Below are 21,186 nucleotides of genomic sequence, written 5' to 3' on the forward strand. Positions count from 1 at the left end.
CAAACATCAAAAACATCTACCAGACTATCCCACTCCTTTACATGGATGATCTGAAGCTGTATGGAAAAACATCATCTGAAATAGAATCGCTGCTCAACACTGTCCGTATATATAGCCAAGATATTGTAATGGAGTTTGGCTTGGACAAATGTGCCACACTTACTATCAAACAAGGAAAAATAGTGAAAACTGAAGGAATCAAGATGCCCCACGAAAATAACATTAAGAGTCTGGATGAGGAAGAGTACTACAAATACTTGGGTATCCTTCAAGCTGACAACATCAAGCACACTGAAGTCAAGAAAAAGATTAGAGGTGAATACATCAAGAGAGTGAAGAAGATCTTAAAGTCCAAACTCAATGGAGGAAATACCATAAAGGCAATCAACACCTGGGCAATCCCAGTCATTAGGTACACAGCTGGAATAGTGGACTGGACTCAAGCAGAACTAAAAGCAATGGATAGGAAGACCAGAAAAATAATGACAATGAATCATGCCCTTCATCCACGCAGTGACATTGACAGACTTTATCTACCAAGGCAAATAGGTGGGCGTGGAATGCTACAAGTACATCAGATGGTTGAAGAAGAAAAAATGGCTTTGGAAGAATATCTGAAGAACAATGATGAAGATGCACTGAAATTAGTATATCAGGAAGGCTTACTAACTACTGGAGAGACCAAACTGGCCTACAAGAAAGACCAAATGAAGAACAGAATAGAGGCATGGGAAGACAAAGCACTACATGGCCAATACATTAAAAAAATAGCTGGGAAAGCAGATAATAATAAAACCTGGCAATGGCTAAGAGCAGGAAAATTGAAGAAAGAGACCGAGGGACTAATTCTGGCTGCACAAGACCAAGCCTTAAGGACAAATGCATACAAAGTCAAAATTGAGAAGACAGCAACAGACAGTAAGTGCCGCCTATGCAAAGAAGCTGAAGAAACAGTGGACCACTTGGTAAGCTGTTGCAAGAAGATTGCACAGACTGATTACAAGCAGCGGCATGACAAAGTAGCAACAATGGTGCATTGGAAGATCTGCAAAAAATATCATTTGCCTGTAAGCAAAAACTGGTGGGATCATAAAATAGAGAAAGTCATAGAAAATGATAAAATTAAACTGCTCTGGGACTTCAGAATTCAAACAGACAAGCACCTGCAACATAACACCCCAGACTTAACAATTGTCGATAAGAAAGACAAAAAAGTCTGGATAGTGGATGTGGCAGTGCCTGGAGACAGCAGAATAGACGAGAAAGAACTGGAGAAGATAACAAAATACAAAGACTTACAAATAGAAATAGAAAGACTGTGGCAAAAGCAAGCAAGGGTAGTACCAATAGTAACAGGCTCCTTGGGTGCAATCCCAAAACAACTGGAGCACCACTTGAACACCATTGGAATTGACAAATTCGCTATTAGTCAATTGCAAAAGGCAGCCTTACTAGGAACTGCTTCCATCCTGCAACGATATCTGTAATACCATCAAACATCCACATCTGCCTTATCCCAGGTAAGGACTCGATAGGTAGACAAAATGCCAAATCCAGTCTGAACATCTGGCTGACTTGAGATGATCAATAATATTAATAATATTAATATTAATAATAATAATAAAGTTGGAAGGGGGCTTGGAGGTTATCTAGTCCAACCCCCTGGTCAGGCAGGAAACCCTATATCATTTCGGACAAATGGCTGTCCAGTCTCTTCTTAAAAACTTCCAGTGTTGGAGCATTAACCGCTTCTGGAGGCAGGGTGTTCCACTGGTTAATTGTTCTAACTGTCAGGAAGTTTCTCCTTAGTTCTAGGTTGCTTCTCTCTTTGGTTAGTTTCCACCCGTTGCTCCTTGTCCTGCCTTCAGGCGCTTTGGAAAATAGCTTGACTCCCTCTTGGGATACTTATTGATTACAGCCTGAATTTGAGCCAACAGTGTGATCTGCCTGCAAAAAAGACAAATCCAATTGTGGGGTGTATCAACAGACCTACAGTTTCCAAACCACAGAAAGTAATCATTCCAGTTTGGCCAGATACTACCTGGGCCCAGTTTTTGATGTCACTCTTTTTGAACAATTCAGAGAAATACAAAGAAGTTTGGAATATTGCAACAAGAAAGATGATCAGCAACTTAAAACGCAAGTCTATGACAACAGATTGAAAGAATTGGGTATATTTAGAAAATATGACTAATAGGGAATATGATAGCATTCTTCAGATACAGCCTGTGAAAAAATATCACACAGAAGCTCAAGACCGTTTTTCTGTCATTAAAGAATACAAGATATAATGAGCTTAATTCAGGCAGATTCCAGTGGAAAGGTAGAAAAACTTCCAAATAGTAAAAATAGTTTGACAGGGGAACCAATTACCAACAAAATGATGGCCTTCCTTTCATTTAATTTGTTTAAGTGGGGGCTAGATAGCCAGATGTTTGCAATTCTTTAATTTTTATTTCTACATCAGGGGTATCAAATTGTCGGCCCATGGGCCAGATGCGTCACATGGAAGCTGCACCCACCCCAGCTCCGGCAAGGGGCAAAAAGTCATGATATGTCGTGACATGTCACATGATGCGGCAAGTTTGACACCCCTGTTCTACATGATGAAGAGGTTGGACTTAGTGGCCTAAATGTTCCTTTCACCTTTAGAAAACAAGCCCAAATTTTTTTTCATTCTTTTTTTTTCACCTGCAGTAATCCAGAGATTCTCAGTGGGTTACAGTTATGCCATTAAAATGTCCACAGCACATTACCTATTCAAGCTACAAAAAGTTAAAAACATGAAACAAAAATTATACAAAAGCCAACCAAATATGAAGAATAAAGATGGAACCATGAAGCACCTGTATTTTTCTCCTCCATTTTACTTTGAAAGTGAGTTCCTGTTCAACTGGAGCATCACAATACATAGCAGAAAGGTAACATTTACATACATCACAACAAGGCATTAGATTTGTAGGATTTCAGATAGCAGCTACCTCCGGAATCAAACAGGTTCTGATATCCCTCTGGAATTTAAGTTTTCAGAAGCTAAAACTAGAACTGGGGAAGTTGTACTTTCACTATAGAGCACATTTTTCCAACATTTTCAGGCTAGTGAACCTGTTACTGGAAAAAAAATAGAATTCCTGATCAAGAGATAAATCTCTAGTGACAGAAAATTATTTCCATGAGCTCTTTTTTTTTTTTTAAATTTTTCCCTGAGTCTCTCAGGGAACCCCGTCACACTCTTGAGGAGTTTGAAACATCCTTGCAAAGAATATAAGTGATCATCAATAACAGACTTCTGACTCACAGTTGGGCAGCCTCTGGCTGGAAGTAGGCAGACTTTCTTGTCCCCTACATACAATCCCATGGTTTGGCCCAATTCTAAGCCAAATTATCTTGAGTGTGCTTCCTAGAAAAATGACATCATCTAGATATCAAAGGCTAGAGAAACATATGATTTCAAATTGTTTTTCCAATGATGTGATAAAGTATTTACAACTGCCTAGGGAGATATTTCATAGGGATGGCTTGCCGGTGAATTCCATTTCTAATAATCACTGAAATTGGTCTCATGTTAGTATAAAGCACACAGAAAGATATCCTGCACCAAATCCGTTCATTCATCTAATTCAACATGACTCTGTCAAATCAAGCTTGATTACTCAAGAGTTGATTCTTGGCACAAGATGGAAATGACTTTTCCATTTGCCTTCTTTCTAGGTTGTTTTTTCAACTTCCCAGTCCAGCTCTTGGATTTTCTGGTGATTTCCCACACAAGGTTAGATAGTTCCGCTAGACTGACATCAGCCAAGTCTGATAAGTGTTGTAGCTGTCTGCAGTTATAGTGACGGTCATTATACAGTAATAATCCATAACAGAATATGAAATACAGTATGCTTAGATTTCAGTGTGTGGCAGAAAATGCAAGGCCCAGAGCTGCACTCTTGAAAAGGAGAAATGCCAACTAATTCACTATCCTCTCTGAAAGGAAGCAGGTATGTCTTCAAAACTTTGAAATCTTTCCTAACAACCAAAGATCAATGTTATTCTGCGCTAAATTCTGGGAGCTTCAATTCACATTTAAATCCTATCCTGTTAGGATTACTTGTATTCTGCATTCTCTCCAGCTCTGTGTGGGCTTCATACTATCCTTTCCTTCAGTTTCATCCTCAACTGGAACCTTGTTGAGGTGCATTGACCTGAGAGACAGTGAGTTTCCCAAGTTTCAGCTGACTGCAGCAGGTTTCACCCCAGGTCTTTTTGAGGAGGGGGGAAAGAAAGGAAGACTTCCTTTTCACCCCTTTTCTCACCTTCATGTTCTTTCCTTACATTGTGAGATCCACAAAGATACTTCGCTGCCTTAAGCAGAATCAGCTATTTTTGCTCGCTGTAAGTCCCTCCCTTTGGGGGGGGGGGAATTGCGAAATTGTTGAAAGTAACTGAGTCTATCTGCATATTAATGAGTCAGAGAAAAAAGGGCAGCAGGAGCTGTTTTAAAAGAGGAGGAAAGCCTCCGTGCTCAGGCAGAGAGGAGCTGAAACTGGCGGGACGTGCAGGAAGAGACACAACAGAAACCAGGAGAGCGAAGCCTGACGAGTCAGTCACGATCCGTCCTTTGGCCTGGCACCCCTCAAACGCCACCTGACCCCCCACTATCTGAACAATCCCGGGGGCAAAGAGAAAGAAGGTTAGCCCAGTCAGACCTGAGTGAGCCCAATTCTAGGCTCTTCAGGTTTTAACTATGAAGCTTTTAACCGCAGTTCTCCTCATATTGGTCCTTGTAATCTGCTTTACCGGCGTAGAAGGTAAGTTACAGGTTACTCACTAACCATCTCTCACTCTGGCATTTTTTCACTTGCATCCCTCACCGAAAGAGCAGACTGAAATACAATTGTAGTCCTTGGAAGGTCTAAGAAAAAGAAAAATAGCAATAGACCGCAGAATATAGGTTTGCAAAAATGAGAAATATAAGGAAAGTTCCCATGAAAAGCATTTAGCTGGCATTTAATTTTTCAGCATAAGTTTACTTCTTGGAATGACCAGCTTTGTGAACTCATTCATGGTTTTGCACAATGGAAAAAGTGAACAGAACTCAAACAGGTGCAGGTGCCTAGAATTTGTAACATTTTGGTTTTGCTGGAAAGCTTGAATTGTTTGTTGTTAAATTTCTCTTTGGCCCAACTTGGTACAGTGTTATTTTTTTTTTGCAGGTTGTAGAATATAAAATAATGAATTTGGAATGCTTTTGGCATACTTTTTTAATATTAAAAAGGAAATAAATTAACACCCATGAAAGTCATTAGTCATATTGTTTATTTTCTTTAAGCTTTTCTTTGTCAATACATTTCAACACAGCAGGAGCAGAATTAATAAGATGGGTTTGTCACATGGCTTGTTATGCACAAAGTTCACAATCCAGTGGGTCTACTTGGGAGTTAGCCCTACTAGATCTAATGGATCTAATTTCTGTATACAAACAGAGACATTTACACATCTTCTGTCTACTTCAACTGAATGTAAACAGCTTAGGCATATGTAGAAGCCTTGATATAAAAATGTTTACAAATATAGCACTTGTTTTTTAAAGTGAAACTATAAGCCAATCAGATGTTTCTGTAGATATTAAAATAATATTTGAACTTAGTCCATACACAAATGGATACATACTTTTTGTCTTATAGGATCAAAATGCAAATGCTTAAGAAAGGGTCCGAAAATAAGATTCTCTGACATTCAGAAACTTGAAGAGCGGCCAAAATATCCATATTGCAAGGAACGAATGATCATGTAAGTCTTTTTTAAAAACAGTGTTATATCTAAATCTAATTAAGTCTGCTTTTCTGCAAATGTTAAAATAATAAAAATAATAAACTGTTTATTACAGAAGCATACAGTATCATATTCAGTATAGCAAAATAGGTGGAAACTTGTTTTTTCTCTTACATTTAACAAACATCGTTAATTTATTAAGTGTAAACTAAAAATGTAATATGAGCTTAGAAATACAATAAATCTTTTCAGTTGTTTATGTATCTGTACTTATTTATTTCTATACCTGTGTGCATTAGAGTTTCTATATTCTGAATCTTATCTTCACAGATGCAATTAACCCAAAATATTTATTATAAAATACTGCAGGACAGTGCAACTGTTTCAATCCCATTCTCTTAAGTGACTAAAACTCTTTAAATGTAATGTAATACTGAGTACTTTTATTTGTGAGTCTATTAAGCTCAGTGAGATGTACTGCTGCTAAATATTTGGATTATACGTAAATCTTTTTTAGCTGAGTAGAGCTGCTGATTTCAGTACCCAAAATCACCTCCACCTCTTTGGGAATTTGTGCTAAATAGCATTACATAGCATTACTTGCCAAGTCATTGTTATTCGTGCCTACTTTATATAATACTCACTCCTCACCCCTTTGACTGCCATATCAAAAACAAGCTAACAAAATCTTCCTAAAAAAAACACCTTCTTTTCATAGGGGCTTTGAAACCCAGAAGTAAGAAATGTAAATGAATTGGTCCTACTTAAAGAAAAGGATAGTTGTAATATATCAGAGCTCACTCACTTCTCTGTCAACTAATGCAAGACCCTTCTGCATAGGCATTTAGCAATATTGCCTTTTCTTCCAAGTGGTAAATCAAATATGAGAATGGAAGCAAAAGAGGAATAGCTACTTTCAGATCCCATAACATCTTTCTTGTGGTGTATTTCAGTAGTAGACTCACCCCCCCCCCCAAAAAAAATGTTTACTAGCTAAAGTATATAATGCCAAAGAGCTGGTGATTTCTTTTACTTTAAACCTGCATCACAATGATATAACACAGGACACCATAGGTATTAGTTCAGAAAAAGTTAGCAGAAGTTAGAAAAAAGGCTCTGTTGTAGAATTAAGATTCTGCACCATCACACTTTGAGGAAAGGAAGTGGCCAAAATGATATATTTTTTCCCCTACTGGATACTATAAAAACAGTATCCACAGTAAAGATATTAAAAAGAGTCATTACCTGCTCAGTTATATCACTCTGTTGTGACTCCTCATTGAAATGATGAGTGATCTATGTACCTAAAGGCACAGCTTACCTCACTGTTGTGTTGGAATGGTGGCAAAAGCAAACACTATTCTACTTCTTAAGAATTTTTTTAAAAATCACATTGATTCTTTTGCTGTAGCAGGAAGAGAACAAGTTTGCCCCAGGAAACAATGTTCTGTAAGCAAAGACGAATTTTATTTTTCATCACCATTGTTTGAAAACTCCAAACAACACCCTCTGATGCTCCCTTTTAGTTTGTCTTTGGAACCAGTTAGATTTCTTTCTTTGTTTTAATTGGTATAATTTCAGATTTTTCAGATTGATAATTCCAAATTTTTCTCATTACATGTGGTTCCAAATTTATTAATCTTTAAGACCTAAAAAATGCAAATAATGATGTCGGAAGAAAGACAAAAATAAAAGAATCTTGTTTAAAAAAAATTCACTGAATTTTCCTTTCTGAATCGCCCTCCCCCTCTGGTTAGATATACAGATATTTTCTAAAGCTAAATCTATTAAGAGGTGGGAAAATGGATGAATTCAACACCAGTACAACTAACCTATAACAATAATTAAACATTTCATAAGACACTTAGTATATAAACATTCAAAGAAACACAATAATTTGTTGTCTTCTTATTAACTGACTCCTCTAACAGGATCAAACTGAAATAAGCTGAACTCCTGTATCCATAAATGTTGTTTAAAATGATGCTTTTGATATTTCTGACATCTTATTTAACTTGTCTGCATTGTTCTTCATTTCACATGCATTTTCTATAAAGTGCCCACCCACTCTTACCAGGACCGAAATAGGGATTAACAGATGTTCATTTTTTTAAACGAATTGGCTTTGCACTCTGTTTTATTATAATCTATTAGGCTCATTTCTAAAACTAATTTTGGCACTGGCATATATAGACACACTTCGTCAGAGTTCAGAGATCAGAGGGTGGGTGTTATCTGGATTATTCATGCACTATGCATCAAAACCCTTATCTCTATGCTCATTTAATGAATGTGAAGCACTTCTGCACACCCCTAGCCAGAGGAAGAGGAGGCATAAGCTAAAAATGTTGAGATCTTAGGATAATGCATAGCTACAGAGATTTATGCAAAATCAAGAAATTAAAAATAGAATTGCAGCGGATTGCTAAGAAATTAGTTCTTCTTTGCAAGCAATACCCGATTGTTTCATATACCATTTAAAAAATTTTGTAGCTGGGAAGAATTTGCCTTGCCAAAGCAATTTCTTCCACTCTGTTCTGAATCACAATCACTTCCTTCGCAGCTCTGTACTCGGTCTAGTATATACTGTAGCAGTTAAATAAGTTTATCACAAATGTTCAAGATACTTCATAATGATCAAATTATATATTCAGTCATTTGGAAGTAAATCCCTTCAGTGCATTATGGATATCTTTTCAGTAAGAATTTCAAGACAGATTCAAAAATACCAGATTCAAGATTTTCTGACATACTTTTTGTTTAAAATAATATACAACATCTGCCAAAAATTGTAATTGAAGCTATGTAATAATAATACATTACATCCATAAAGCACAATCCAAACTGTAGCTGGGGCATAAATTGGCAGTTCTAAAGCTGAGATTCACCTGAATAAAAAAAGCCGAAATGAAAATCAGTTTTATGGTAGCAGCGGAGGTCAATAAGTAGATAAGTGGCCAGAGAATCTTTTCTGAACAACAAAAAAATTATGTCTGCATACAGATGAAATTAATCCAACAGCATGGCTTCTAGGAATAATATTAACCCTAATGCCACTGAATCTAGCAATTCCTTTTAGCAAAGTTCTAGAACTCAGGGCATGCTCTCTTTGAACTTGATCCTATACAAAAGCCTTCCCTTAACCTGTCCCACCTCAGAAGCGCTGCAATTTTCCTTTCCCAAATTCCCAGCCACCAGGAATAGGATGGGGAGTACAGCCATCTGAAGAGTAGCAGCTTAGGGAAAGTGTTTGTGAACTGTATTAAACACTCTTGTTTACTGAGAGCAAAACAAAAACAGGGATATCTCCATGCATTATTATTCAAACCTGCAGTACAGCGGTGACGATCAACTGAGAGTTAATGGGCATGGATATGGGATGGGAAGAAGGGAGGGGAGCAGAATTTCAGAACTGCCTCGCCCTGGGGCTGTATACCCAGCCTTTGTGGGAAAGAGAACTGAGAATCAGTGATCCAGACATCAGTACAATATGATAATAAATATATAAATGCAATATTATAATTGAAGACCAGCCACAAAAATGTAATGCATCCATCCAATGCATTTATGGCTATAGTCTTAAAGCAATATTCAAATGTAGCATCTGCCTAAGTTGAATTATTCAGTTGCTGATACACAGCAATGGTAATCAGACAAAAACTGGCATTTAGAAATAACAGAATTATATTATAGAAGAAGCTCTATAAAATGTTGATAAATTGGACCAGTGCAAAAATGTGTGTCCTACCAACTCTGTTTCACAAGGGTCATGCAATCTCCCTTCCAACAACAGAAAGTTGTCTTTAGAAATTCTCAGAAAGAAAAAAAGTTGGCTCCTTTAGAACAGCGATTCTTTGGCATCTGTTAGTATGGAATCCTCAAGAGCTTAGTGTGAAATTTTGGATCAGAAAGGAAATGGCTCGGCCATCCGGGATTGGGAGGGAGAAGCTACCTTTTATGAAAAATAAACTCAGAAGATAGCTCCATGGGCAGGAAGGGGGCTGTTTTCTTCTCTTGCTTCCTGTTCCGTAGTCCCCAAATATCAGCTTTCATGTGAAAATCAGGAAAGGCCTGTTCCAACTGCTTCTGTGGTCCAGTGTGCCAGTGACCTCCTTTTTCTGACAGGTCCTGAGAAATGTTCAAACTTCCAGAAGGTATGGAGGTAGCCCTTTCCCAGTCTGCTTGTATAGACAGTTATGTCTCCATTACATCAGTTGACCTGAAGCTGACAAAGGGTTCAGAAACGTGCATCAGCATAACAAAAGCAGTGCGAGGCTTTCCTGCCTGAGCTTTGGCTGCCAAGGACTCGTCTGGGCTGCCTGATGGGAAAACCAAACAACAGTGTGCTCTCGCAAACAAAATGCCAGCAGAAGTGGGATGTTGGAAGACCAGCAGAAAAACAGTCACAAGCTTTTTTTAGGATGGGTATGAGGGAGCTGTGAATGCCAGACTTTTAGAAGCTCGGCCAGATCTGGCAGTCAAAGGGAAAAGGCAGAAGTTCTGAGGTAGAAATATAACTGAAATGCCCATTAGAGAACATTTTCATTCATTGCTAAAAACAGCAAAAAAAAAAAAAAAACCCTTTCACGATTAAGCCTCTGAGCATGCGGTCCTAAGATCCCTTCTACTTTTTCTCTTTTTCAGAAGACAAAAACACTTGGTTCTTTTTTAAAAAAAAAAAATTATTAGATCATCCTAAAAGTTGCCTACCACACTGTGCATTTTTCTTTTCTTTCTGTTTTTAGTTCTTTTTCTCACTCCCTCTTGCAATGTAATCCTATGCTTGTCTAAAAAGAATTGTTTTGAATAGGATGTATAAGGTTGCAATCTCAAACTAAATTCAACAGGACTTCAGAATTGAAAATGTTAGGATTGCACTGTTAATGCTTTTATGTGTTGACTCAATTTCATTGTATAGACTATACATTTTAACTTATGAATTTAATTTATAAATTTCTTTATCATACTTCAGGAAAACATTTAAATAAAAAGGCTACAGTACATATTAATGATGTCTTAGAGCTTGGCAATGCTTCTCAATTTTTTTCCCCTTTTTACATTGAATTTCCATTTGAAAAAGAAATCAGATTTGGAATTAAATAATAACTTTCCTGTAATAAGTAATTTAAATCACTGTAATCACAAAGAGAAAAATACTGTAAAATTGATTCTGTCGGGAGTCTTTAAATTAAGATGTTTTTCCTAAAGACATTAGTGTAATATGTGAATCCAATCAATCTATAGATTAATTCTAGTTCATTGAATAAACCATGATTACTAATTTCAGGCAACGTGCTAATCTATAAATCAAAGATTATAACATACAAAGAATGAAATAATACTACACACTAAATGAAACAAGATCACATTATATGATATGCAGTATGAACTATGTTACTCTCACTCATGAATAAGAAGCTTGACAGCTTTTTTTTTTTTACAAAGCACAACTGAAACATTATATGCGATTCTATGTGTGTATATACACATTCAGACATAAAGAGTCACACAAAGCTCTGGGGTACATGAAAGATTTTTAATAAAATGATTGTTTTGTATGGTTATGTTCTAACACTGTATTTTACACAATCTTAGAGAGGAAAGGGGGCCAAGAGGAATGAGGCCATAGTGCAAAAAAATCCATGAGAGAATAAGCAGGCATTTGGTCTGACAGAAAAAAAAAAACAAGAACTAGAGCTGAAAATATTGTCAAGGTGGTTGCTACCGCAAAAATCAGGAATGCTACAGTAGCTTTTATCACGTTAGAATTATGCTGGGAGCTGAGAGCTGAGAGCAGCAGATTACTGAAAAATCTTCTGGTTTCTTGTGAAGTTTCATTATATGGAACAGCAAGATACATACATAAAAATTTCCATTTCTGGCCTCGAAATATGGAAAGTGTTATTTATGTGCCCCCAAAATGAACGTAATGCATAGCAGAACTTATGGGGTATAAAAATAGATCCATCTAGCATCTGAATCTTGCCAGCAGTGATCCATGTTGTTTCAGAGATTTGCTCATTTCTCTACTATCTAACAATTGGTCTAGTTAAGTGCTTGATTGCCAGAAAGATGGACCAAGCTCATCCAGATTTTCCATTCTCCCAAGTCCAATTCTCCAACAGAATTTTAACAGCGTTAAATGCTGATGTCACTGCAATCTGCTTACCAGTGCATGAACTGTGACTTACTTGAAGTAGAAGGTTCTGCCTAATGCCAAAATCACATGCAACAATGCAATCAAGGTTTCAGGTGCTGAAAGAGAGAGTAATGATCTGCTGGGACTTTCCAGATGTCCCAATACTCCATATATCCCAACAGTCCCAGCCACCATGGTCAGTAAGAAAGAATGTTTTGAGAAATGTAGATTAGCAACATCTGGAAAGACAGAGTTTGCCCAATGCTTGTAGTAGAAAGAGACAGTTAACTAATTATGGTGTTAACAAATTTTGTTTGTTAAAATTGTAGGAGCCACTCCATACTGTACTGACAAATCGGTTTTTATTTCAGAGTCACAATGAAATCACGTTTCCGAGGTGGCCATCAATACTGCTTGCATCCTAAACTCCCAAGTACAAAAAGATTACTTAAGTGGTATACAATATGGAAAGAAAAAGAAAGGTGGGTAATTGATTATTGCAGGTGAGGACAACCATCTAGCCTTATTATAACAAGAGGGCTTTCTTGTTAACCAAATTTGTTCATTTACAAAAATATGTCTCTGAACATGTTTGATTCAATATCACAGTGACAAGCATGTTAGGTGTCACTGTGTAAATACAGGCTCAGGTGTCACTGTGTAAATACAGGCTCAATGTAACTTGAAAAAAAGTTATGTTATCATTTGATTTCTTTAAAAAAGTGTAATACAGTACATTAAATGACAGATTAATATATCTATATTTTTGCTGAAGTAGGTTCTGCTTAGAAAGGCAATTATGTCTAGGTTAGAAACAGTGGGAGACTGGGAGTTCTAGCACTGCTTAGATCCAAAACCAGTTTTGTGACCTTAGGCCCATTGCCTGCTCTCCCTCTTCCTCTCTCTCTCTCTCTCTCTCTCAGCCCTAGGAAGGAAGCAATGGCAAACCACATCTGAAAAACCTTGCCAAGAAAACTCAGGGACTACTGCAGGCGCCAGGAGTCAAAACTGATTTAAAAGCATACCCACACAAACAAAAAGGTTCTGCTTAAGCCTAGAGTCAGCGTGTTAAACATTGCCCATTTATCTACCTTCTAACTAACATGCCACTCCAGATTTTAACTATCAATCAGTCAAATCCAACACGCAATTTATGACAAAGTATTAATATAAGGATGATCGCTAATATTTTGGTCATATTTTATGCATGCAATATGTACCATAAATTATGCTTGTCTTTTTCTGCTAATATTGCGTGTGTGTGTGTGTGTGAGTGAGAGAGAGAGAGAGAGAGAGAGAGAGAGAGAGAGAGAGAGAGAGAGAGAGAGAGAGAGAGAGAGAGATGGTCAAAGTGTAGGGAATGGGTAGGAAACAATGTTTATTATTTTTCAGAAGCTGTCGCAAATGCAGTGCATTCTGCATTTCTACTTCTGATGCATAATTCTATTTCACAAGGCTGTAGTCTTACTACACTATTGCAGTGAGTGCAGGGGAGGAATAAACCAGAGATTAAAGAAAATAACAGAAAAAAGAGCTCCACTCAGTTTTGATTTTTATCCCAGCCGCTATACCAATAGAGTCCCAAATTTTTTCCTGAGAAGACAGCCCTAGGGAGAATTTTTTTTAAAAAATAAAAGCCTTCTGGAAAACAGATGTCTTATTCTTTAAAGTATTTTAAATTTCTTATTATGCTCGTGTAGTGAATTGAAAAAGATCCTCTGTTTATGCTTTGCTAAATTTTTTTAATAAAACTGAGTTCCAAATTTACAACCCCGAATTAGCCTAATACTAAGATTTAAGCATTTTGCTTACAGATTATATTATGTACAAAGCTCAGACTGAATTCAAGTTAAACAGTGTGCTTCAGGAGAAAGACCATCCAAAATTTGGAATATTTTTCACCTGTAAACAAAGTTTTCACCTCATCAAATATTTTAAAAGCCTTTCTGAAACCTAGTAATTTCAGATGTGCTGGATGATTGTTTCTAAAGTTGCCAGCCATTTCTTCCCAGATGTACTGTAGTTGGCCAGACATACTGCATCTGATGGGCATTGGTTTTAGCACAGCAGTGTGATAATATCTAAAGATACTATGAATGAAGAAGTTAAAACGTCTTTTGGTCAATCTGAACTTTATAATTCTGTTATAAAAAATAAAACAAATCACTTCAGTGCCCACAGCAGCAGATTTCAAGTCTGCCCACTTTATCAAGAGCCCTTTTGAATAATTGGCATAATCCTGCTAGAGGTAACATGGTTAAAATCGCCACACTACCTGGATCACATTTGGAATCCTGAGAGAAGCCATTTTGTTAGGGTCACAAAGTTGATATTAATAGACATACATGGTCTCTGAATGCCCTCTAGAAAGGCATTTCAGCAAGAAATTTCCTTCTCTTTAATCTGGGAAGGGGGAATTATTTGCCCATGTGAAACATAATCAGCCTGAATATTTAGAAGGAGATCTGAAATTATCTTTCTTACCAGTAGCTAGGGTCATGTAGGGAGCAATGGAGCAATGCAAATTTAAAAGGGGATATTCTCTAATTTGCTTAATTTATCAATTTAAAGTTACCATTCTAATTAAAGTGTAGATGCAGAACTTTATTATGTGCTCTTAAAATGAACAATCTGGTCATAATTAATATCTAGAAAACCCACAGAATTGAATCAGATTGATTTTAAAAAAAAAGCATAATATCATTTGCCCAAAGTGAAAAGGAAGTTCTGACTGATACGGATATTCATATTGGTGGAATTATATTACTTAATGTGATCTAATTGGTGTGCTGTTTGACTAGTTCCTGCAGAGATGACATCTTTGTCCAGATCTTACAGAATGTAAATAAGTTTTATTTATACCTGACATCAAGGACCAAGATTTGTTAGGGATTCAGTTTTGGCAAGGAATAAGATGTTTGGAATGTTCAGTCTACATGTCTCAAATAAAAAAATAATAATTGCAACTGTATCTCTGAACATGAGAAAAAGACCTGTTCTCTAATATCCATGGTACACCATGTAAGGATCTGTCCTTCCATTCAGCTAATCAGGGCCAGTCAGTTATAACTGCAACTATAATCTTTTAACATTAGAGTTCAGATTTTTGGAAAAACCAAAAGTTCTGCTTTTTAGAACTACGGCATGTTGCAAATAGAACCACGTCCTAATATAGAATTGTGAATTAGAATTTAGATTAGAACTGTGAGCTTTCATCCCATTTTAGGCATGAAAGCCAACTGGGTGACTTTGGGCCGGTCCACCTCTCTCAGCCCAAATCATCTCACAGGGTTGTTATGGGGAAAATAAAAGGAGTATTAAGTATGTTCACACCTTGAGCTATTTATAAAAAATAATAAAAGCAGGATTAAAAAATATAAAAGAATTCTAATATTTCACTATCATCTATTTACTGCATCTCTTGCTTAGCAATTGTGCACCAGTACAATAAATCTTTGTCCATCTATCCAATGTAACATAAGTATCTTTCAAAACCTCTTCCTAGGTGATATCCCAGGATCACACAACAAAAACCTTAGAGAACAAATTAAATGCCTGTTTCCCAGGTGAAAAGGCCAGAAGATTGCTTCTCTGTATAAAAGAGATGAATAGAGACTTGGGTAAACAGCTATTTCCTTTAGCATTCTGGTTCAATGAGCTTTGGCACACCTGCCCTAAGGTGAAACAGCAGAAGCAGATGAACCTCTAGGAACAAAAGGGTCTGATTGCCTACCTAGTTCCCCTTTGATAAAAGCTCAAAATACAAGCAAAACACTGCAGGTACTATTTAGAGAATGTACTCCTATTCCCCAAAAGAGAGGAGGGTTTTTATCAGCAGAAGTTGGGCAGAGCCCAACAATTAACGTTTAAATGGTTCATTAGAAAATTTTGAAGGTTTTAAGAATCTGCAGGTGTCATATCTAGAAATAATTGGTGGTTTTAATCATGATTTTGCTGGTTTTGTAACTGTGAGCAGTGTTGTAAACGCAACACTGGGAGGTCAAAAAAATTACCAAGTAAAAATTGAGCAGTGTTGTATCAAATTTGCTTTTTGTTAACAATTTAGTTCCACTGATAAGGTAAATAAGCTCACGTTTGTTACTTCACCTTTTTGACTAGGGAATAGCAAAAATCTGGGTCCTTCATAGCATTTTTTGCTGTGTCTTTCTGGAACAAAACTAGTAGTTACATAGTCAGTAATCCTATCAGGTACCTAACAGATTATTGGTATCTCTAATGCAGTGTTTCTCAACCTTGGCAACTTTACGATATGTGGACATCAACTCCCAAAATTCTCCAGCTAGCAACGCTAGCTGGAGAATTCTGGGAGTTGAAGTCCACACATCGTAAAGTTGCCAAGGTTGAGAAACACTGCATCTAATGAGAAAGACCTTGGGAAACAGGGCAAAGAGATGCTGCCTAGGGAATGGTCAGATAAGAGGCAGCACAGCCTGCAGCTGCTTAATGGATGGGACAAGAGGCTCAGAAGCGATCCTAAGTATTTTGTGGGAAAATTATATTTTCCAACTTGTAAGATTCTGTTAATGTAGCAGGGTTAAAGGTGTGTTGTGCCTGATGGATTACCTGAAATGGATCATAGAATATAATGGCCCCATTGCCACAACACCAAATAGGAATGGTCGACTTGGTCAATTTACTCTCTGGAGCATAAAGTCAATCCTAAATGTGCCCCATGAGACACAAATGTAGAGTAATTCCAGCCATTCTCTTGTGAGGAAAAATTAGTATATTAGCCTGTTTTGTATATCTTCTCCTCCAAACAGAGAAGTGAAAAGGAGGAACAGCTGAAAAAGCAATAATCTTTACAACACTCGCTCACAGCCAAGGCCTAGCCATATGAACATTTCAATCGACTACTGATTACCTGCAGTGGCCATGCCCAGAGCTGTCTGCAGGAAGAGATTAAAATATCATTATGCCATTGCAACATAAGCTCTGTCCCTTCTTTATGGTGTTGTGTTGTCATACATGTATATAAAGAGAGTAGAGCTTGCATCATAATTGTGTAACACTGCTTTGGTCATTTGAACAAAAACACCTAATCTTGCAGATGCCTCTGACTAAACCAGGGGTATCAACCTGTCGGCCCGTAGGCCAGTTTCATCATACCGAAGCTGCGCCCACCCTATTGCCGGCAATGCAAAAAGAGTTGCGATATGTTGCAACACGTCACGTGACGTGGCGAGTTTGGCACCATGGACTAAACTATACCTATTGCTGCCTACATAACAAACAGGGAAGGACTGGTGATATCATCCAGCCTTGCGCATACTCTCCACGGGCTCCTTAGAAAAAGTGAGTGGGCATTTGACATTCTCAACATAGAACTGCCAAGAGATTTGGCTGTGTGAGTGACAAACTGGGTTAAGGATGATGTGGGAACAGAGCAAACAAATCTAAGACATTTCACTATAAATTAATACAATAATATATGAAGGCATTCTCAGTCCAAACACTGAACTTGGATTCACAACTATACTTTGTAAAATATTTACATCTTTGTTTTATTAAACTTTTTTTGCCTATTCTCAGTATTTATAGATTTCTGGTCCTAAACTAAAAGCTTTCAGTTACAGCAATTGTATATAAACAAGCAGGCTTCTATGCTTAATCAACTGCTATTGTACCTGAAGAGTTAAATTTGGAAATGCATGTCAAAGCTTCTTGAAGATATTCACAAAGCAGCTTCTAAATCTTTTCCCATATTAACTCTCCCATTCTGTATTTTCTAACGTATTGTGGTCCAACTGCTTATATATCTTGCAAAACGGTCTAGATATGCAACAACAAACTGCAGCAACATAACAAAACTAATTAACCTAACTTTGAAAAACAGAAAATATTAGCATCGCCCAAAACATATATAGAAAGCTAATTTTATCAACCACCACTTTAAGAGGCAATATGCCACTGAATAGTACTAACTACTGAACAGTAACAGTGGGAGAGAGGAATCAGCTGATATTGCTGTTCACAGAATAATCATATATCACTTTTCACCATCTAGTCCAATCTTCTTCCCAATGCACAAATTTACTACTATAGCATCCCTGACCAATGGCCATTCAAATTCTCCTTTTATACCTCCAGCAAGTTAATTAAGTAGCTTAAGGCTTAGAAAAAGAACAGAAGAAGTTAGATCTCATCTACCCCAAGAAGGCTGATGGATCAGTGCTTTGAATTTTAGTTTCCTGAATAACTATAGGGTTGTTTCACTGTTTTGGTCAGGCTAATTACTTATTTTTATATTTTCAGAGTTTATGAAGAGTAAGAGAGTGATGTCTAGTAGAAGAAGTGGGATTGATTAATTGATGGGCATAAGAAAGATGGACAACAAAGATGACTTCTCACAAGACACAACTCAACATCTATGTTAATTATAAAGCACTTTTCTTGTTACCAAGGATCACTTTTTACGTTTTATAGCTGCAAAAAAAGCCACCAGATTTCATAAGTGTCTTTATATATTAGATCCTATACATGCCTCCTTTCTAGTGAAAAATATCATGAAACATAATCTTCATTTAAAATATATTTGTATAATCTTAATTTCATAACTATTCTGTTCCTATGACTGGTTATTGGGCTTTATAAGCTCATAAAATGAATCTTAATTTGTTAAAAACAAAATCTAGAAGAATCACTCTTTTTTAGCATGAGGAGGGCAGGTTTCTAGTTGACAATAAACATTTCTGGTGTGTCCTTTTCTATGGAATGAGAGGGGCTAAACTAGGGATTGTTCTGTACATTGCTATCTACTGCTGTAAAGTTTGGAAATAAGGTTTCTCATTACAAAATTGATAAAAGCTGTTTGTTTTCTAATCCCTGCAGATGGGATAATATAAAATATACTACTCATTCTCTTTTGGTGGATAAAAATATTTCTAAAGCAGTTTAATATGGAAAAGACACTTTTTCTTACCTGAAGTTCTTCTGAGGTTTGCAATTTTGTGTTATGGTATCTTCAGGTATATTGTGTACGATTTCTTAGATTTGTAGCTTAGAATTATCAAGAAATGTACCTTATTATTGGGAAGGGATGAAGTTACTGATAGGGGAATGGACATAGAGGTTTTAGTCAGAAAAGAAACAATCTGTTATTTCGAATGTAATCGTTTCACTGGTAAGCAGTACATTCCTCTTCATAAAAAAAATACAAGTAACAAAATTACCTTTCAATTGTAAATATATTATAGGAGATTTCCCTATATTATCTTTCAGTATAATGTATTGTACTGCTAAATTATCATACACTATTTAAATGTTTGAAATATTTAGGGAGTTGCATGCAGATTTCATATTTCTTTCTATGAAAAATGGAACTTAAGGAATAAAATACATTTTAAAGGCTGGTGGCTAATTTTCACTGGATTCAACATTTGGAACTCTAATAAACAATTTTTGGAATAGGCTGTTGTGAACATTAAAGGCCAATCTCCTACTATTAATGCCGCTAGAATTTAGAGAATTCTTCATATTCACAAGGAAGTACCTTGCATTTAAGTGCACTTACCCATATTTTTCAAAAAGATGTTCAACATCTTTTCAACAGAATGCCATCAATCCCAAAGATAGGATTCAGACTTTTTTAAAACTGTTATTTCTATTTCATTCCCTTGTTCCCCTGATTTGCCTTTTCCTGTTGCAAAGTTGTCTAGTCGCACAAAGGAACTTAATACAGTCCTCTCCTTTGGATTCCATATATTGCAAATACTTCATTTCACAACATCAAGAGGATAATGTAGGGTTCCTGTGGAGTTTCCTCTTCAATAGTGGTAGCAGGGCCACATGGTGAGGCAAAAGAACACACACTTGTAACCCAAAGGATCCATGTGTTCAGTGTCACACTATTCAACAGAAGACTTGTTTTGCCCTCCCCTCTCTACTCAGAAGCATACAGGAAGAAGTAAACTTATTGGGTGATATTAGCTTTGCTCTGCCACATATACAAATGCTTATAAATTAAGGGAAAAGGGAGAACCCAACAGAATAAAAGCGGTTGGAAGGACAGGTGGAAAAAAGCAGTGAGGAACTAAGAAGATAAAAATGGAGTTGGAATACCTGAGGGCCTACAGGCATTTGTGACAAAAGATTTCTTTACTGCCAAGAAAGTTTGGGATCAGGATAAGATCTGGCAGGGGCCTCCTGATCTGATCAGAGAAGTGGTAGGCAATGAATATTGGTCTGTCCACTTTCCTCACCAACAGCCTCAGTGGTAGGATTCAAATATGTTAACAACCGGTTCTCTGTGTGGATGCCACTTCCAGAAGTCCATTCTGGGCCTGGGCAACAAAAAAATAGCTACCAGTTGTGCCGAACTGGTGCAAACCTGCTGAATCCCAACTTTGAACAGCCTCTCCTCACTAGGGATCCTTACAAGTAGTCTTTTAGTTACGACTGCCTGCCCATTATAGTTAATGGCCAGTAAGTGAACCACCTCATTTAACACTCCCCCCATCTTTGCTTTCCACAAAGCATTTGTTAAATGTGTGTCATTAAGTGGAACATAGGGTGCCTCAGGGGTGGCAGATGCATGGGGGGGGCTAGTGCAGGCATTAGCCCACCTGATTCATGCCTCTCCTCATCCCCTGAGATACCCTTTGCTCTGTTTCCTGCCCCTTGGGATCCACACAACCACTTAGGCCTCCTTCCACCATTACCACAATCACATACTTTCTTTTCAAAGCTCTACAGAGCTCAGGAGTTTGGGGTAGGGAAGGAGGACAGACTGCTGCATTGCTGAGCCATGTAGTACAATCCCATAAATGGCCATCTTTCTCTGAGTTAAAAATAATACTGGCAAAACTTAGGCTAGCATTAATGAGGGAAAGAAAATTTCTCATTTGCTATCTCTAACCTTAGCTCCACCAGCATTAGCTTCTCTAGTGTTAGCAAAGAAAGGAAAACCAAGAGGTTATTCTTTCCTCATGAATGCTAGTGAAGCTAGCTCTACTGAAGCTAATGCTGGTGGAGCGAATGCTAGCATTAGCGAGGAAAAAAACTCCCTCCTCAGTTTTCCTAACCTTAGCTTCACCAGCATTGTTTTTCATTCAGAAAAATACAGCCACTTCTGGGATTTTGCCACGTGGCCCCGCAACGGAGCAGCCTGTCTTCTTTCTCTAGCCCAACCTCCTGAGCTCTGGAGATCTTCAAAAGATCTTCAAAAGTGTGCAATTGTGACACAGGGTGAGGAAGAATTTGTGAAACCCAGTGGGGTGACAAAGCAGGCCTAAGGCCTATGGGAATTTGGAAGGGCAGAGTAGCAG

The 21,186-nt window shown here is 37.3% G+C and overlaps 1 protein-coding gene across 1 annotated transcript; it reads left to right on the forward strand.

The window, feature by feature from the left end:
• Window positions 1–4,472: 4,472 nt before the first annotated feature.
• CXCL14 (C-X-C motif chemokine ligand 14) lies at window positions 4,473–19,271 on the forward strand. The gene is made up of 4 exons (XM_039334865.1): window positions 4,473–4,796; window positions 5,673–5,778; window positions 12,271–12,381; window positions 18,176–19,271. The coding sequence occupies exons 1-4, from the start codon at window positions 4,733–4,735 to the stop codon at window positions 18,189–18,191; spliced, it is 297 nt and encodes a 98-aa protein (XP_039190799.1). The 5' UTR covers window positions 4,473–4,732; the 3' UTR covers window positions 18,192–19,271.
• Window positions 19,272–21,186: the final 1,915 nt, after the last annotated feature.

Source organism: Crotalus tigris, unplaced genomic scaffold (genome assembly GCF_016545835.1).
Source record: "Crotalus tigris isolate CLP2741 ecotype Arizona unplaced genomic scaffold, ASM1654583v1 scf7180000017638.2057652, whole genome shotgun sequence".
Taxonomy (NCBI): Eukaryota; Metazoa; Chordata; class Lepidosauria; order Squamata; family Viperidae; genus Crotalus; species Crotalus tigris.

Coding starts and splice junctions, on each gene's coding strand:
- CXCL14 (XM_039334865.1), top strand. CDS start 4,733: ATGAAGCTTTTAACCGCAGTTCTCCTCATATTGGTCCTTGTAATCTGC. Junction 4,797..5,672: donor CTGCTTTACCGGCGTAGAAG/GTAAGTTACAGG, acceptor TTTGTCTTATAG/GATCAAAATGCAAATGCTTA. Junction 5,779..12,270: donor TGCAAGGAACGAATGATCAT/GTAAGTCTTTTT, acceptor TTTTTATTTCAG/AGTCACAATGAAATCACGTT.